The sequence below is a fragment of the Buceros rhinoceros genome, unplaced genomic scaffold, assembly GCF_000710305.1.
Source record: "Buceros rhinoceros silvestris isolate BGI_N320 unplaced genomic scaffold, ASM71030v1 scaffold20084, whole genome shotgun sequence".
Taxonomy (NCBI): Eukaryota; Metazoa; Chordata; class Aves; order Bucerotiformes; family Bucerotidae; genus Buceros; species Buceros rhinoceros.
In genome coordinates this window covers 28,100-30,713 of record NW_010409077.1, presented here as the reverse complement: position 1 = coordinate 30,713, position 2,614 = coordinate 28,100, and the positions used below count along the sequence as shown (strand labels likewise).

General features: G+C 53.3%; 1 protein-coding gene across 1 annotated transcript in view; it reads left to right on the top strand.

The window, feature by feature from the left end:
• The window catches only part of ARHGEF6 (Rac/Cdc42 guanine nucleotide exchange factor (GEF) 6), a 29,359-nt gene that overhangs the window by 19,296 nt on the left and 7,449 nt on the right, over window positions 1-2,614 (top strand). The window contains exons 11-14 of the mRNA XM_010135129.1: window positions 1-74; window positions 1,037-1,115; window positions 1,885-2,018; window positions 2,293-2,418. Of these exons, the coding sequence (XP_010133431.1) occupies window positions 1-74; window positions 1,037-1,115; window positions 1,885-2,018; window positions 2,293-2,418 (413 nt within the window). The remainder of the gene's footprint in view (window positions 75-1,036; window positions 1,116-1,884; window positions 2,019-2,292; window positions 2,419-2,614) is intronic.

The following is a 2,614-nucleotide window of genomic DNA, read 5'->3' as shown; positions in this document are numbered from 1 at the left end:
GGTATTTCTTGTTGTTTTCAAACGTTTTGCTGATGCTCTCTGCAAGCCCACGGATGAGTGGGTTCATCTATCAGGTAGGCGTGCTTAATTTGAAGCTGCAAGGCACTAGGTGTGAAAAAGAAAATCAGATAAGTCTTACCAAATTCAAATCCTCTGCTTCCTTAAACCTCTCTGGTGTGATGCGCATGTCTGAGGCTGGGAACCAGGGCTCGGTTTTACCCTTCCTGCCAGGACACTTAGTGCCTTGGTCCTGCCGGCTGGCTGAACGGCATTTGGTGAGTGTGAATGCTGTGAAATTAGTGAGAAAACCCCTCACAGCATGTTGTCCTACATGCTGTTCTCAAGAATGTTGTGTGTGTGTGTCAGGTGTCCTGGCCCAGCCCCACGCGACCAGCCAGCAGGCTCTCAGTGTCGTGCTGTCTCTGAACAGTGTTTTACTACTGTAAAGCCCAAAATTTCCACTGCATGAGGCAGCCCAAAACTCACATTTCTTGTGTTTTACTGTTTGAATCGCTGCAGTCAGGCTGCTGGGAGCCTGGCTTTCCTCCAGTTGCCCGAAACCATCGTTACCCTCCAGGAAAAGTGTGCTCATGTGTTGACGCGTAATTTCTCGTACACAAGGGAAATGGAAAGATTTGGGAAGGATTTGGCTGGGTTTTTTGCCTTTACCCGCCAGCGGAAGTAAGGTGAGCAGGCAGTTGGGTATGCAAAGCAGAGGGACAGGGAGGCTGTCAGAAAACGCAGGGGAAGTTGATCCATTGACGTGGTTGTAAAAAGGGTTTGCACCTAGAGAAGGGAAAGTGGCAGATGAGCTGGGAATGACTCAGTTGTCATGGGAGCCTCTTCTCAGGGGGTTGACCTAGTTGTGCAGGGAAGTCGAGATCCATACATTAAAGGAGACACTTCCTGCCGTCTGAAGGCGCCACAAATTAGGTTTTAATGGCGATTGCCAAAGAGAAAGGAGTCAGCAGAAACAAGCAGGACAGTGCCCGCTGGTTAGCAGACGCAGACACTGACTCCTCCTCAATTCTCCTAGGGAAGGCTGCCTTTGACCGGAATGACGCTGACAAAGCTGGAAGATGCCGAAGGGAACGAGCACATGTTTGAAATAGCAGGTCAGTGGGGCCCCTGCCAGGGGGCATCCTCCCAGTCCACACAACAGTTGCTTCTGGCAGTACTGGTCCTCCTCCTCAGCGTAACCACTGCGCCCCCTCTTCTTTTTGCTCTTTGGCTGTGCGTTGTCTGAATTCCTGAGCAGCCGCCTTCTGGTTGAAGCAACCTCCCCCAGCCCCCTTGAGCTCTGTCGCTGGTGCTGGGCTGCCTTCAGTGGTGTTCAGTATGGGACAAACCTCCTGCCAGGGCTGGTTGTGGCCCCGGTAGCACTGCTCTGAGCCACGTGTGTCCAGGGTCCAGCCCCTGCGGCTGTGAGCACGTTTATTGGCAGATAAATAGCTCTGGTCATCAGGTGGCTGTCCCAGTGTTCCTCCCAATTTTCCCCTTCGGTTTATCTCTTTTTACTTGTAGCTTTACACAGTCATTTCACGCTCAGTGCGTTGGCTGCAGAGCAGCTATTCGTGCTGGGGATATCTGGTGTCAGGGTCTTGTTAATCACGTAAATGTTGCATCTGCTTATTTTTTAACACTAAACAATTCCTCACACATTCATCTCGCCAGTTCCTTTAGCTGTTCTGTGCAGCTCCTGCACTGGCTGGCACTGGGTGCCCGGTGCAGGATGGGCAATCACCTTTTTGCACTGGCGTTTTTGCAGCCACTGGAGTTTGCGTGCTGAGGAGCCATTCACTGCTGTGCCGAGCTGAGCTCGCTCTGTGTCCTCCTGGGTCTTTACCACTTGCTAAAAACGGTTATTTAAACCCTCTGCCGCAGGGAACATGACAGAGCGGATCACTGTGTCCTGCAGCACCAGCCAGGACTTGCACGAATGGCTTGACCACTTGCAAAGGCTGACCAAAGGGACGTGCAACACCGTATCCAAAACGCAGTCCTGGAGCGCTCACTCGGTAAGCGCCTCCCCTCCGCCGCCTCCCTGCTGCCTGGGGTCCCTCAGCGCTGCCCGGTCTCTCTGTGTCAGCAAAGCACCTTGTTGTTGAGGTGGTGAGTCCAGCTGTAAGACACAGCCCTGCGCTTACACCGTTTCACAGGTATCCTGCCCTGTTTTTGTTGCAACCTGGATGTCTCAGAGGAGTTCACCGTGGATTCTTGTCCACCCCTCTCTGCTTCTCTGCATTGTTTGGTGGCTAACAGCCCTCATTTGCTTCCCCTTTGGTTTCTCAGACATTTAGTTCAGCCGGACAGATCCGTGGGCCTCTGGAACCCCCCAAAATCCTCAAGCCTTGGAGCCTGAGCTGCCTCCGTCCTGCTCCTCCACTCAGACCGTCGGCAGCACTGAGTTACAAGGAGGTAATCACCCCGCGTGCTGGCAGAGGACGGGGTTTCACGGCCCTCCCTAGTGCTTGTATCCCGGTTTCTTATCCCGTTGTGAGGGCATGGAAGCTTAGGTTCACTGACCCTTAGTGAATGGGGCTGTTGGGAGACCCAAGTTTTGCCCTGGTGCTGCAGATGTGCACCGCTGCGGCTGGCTTTGTGCTGCAAGGGA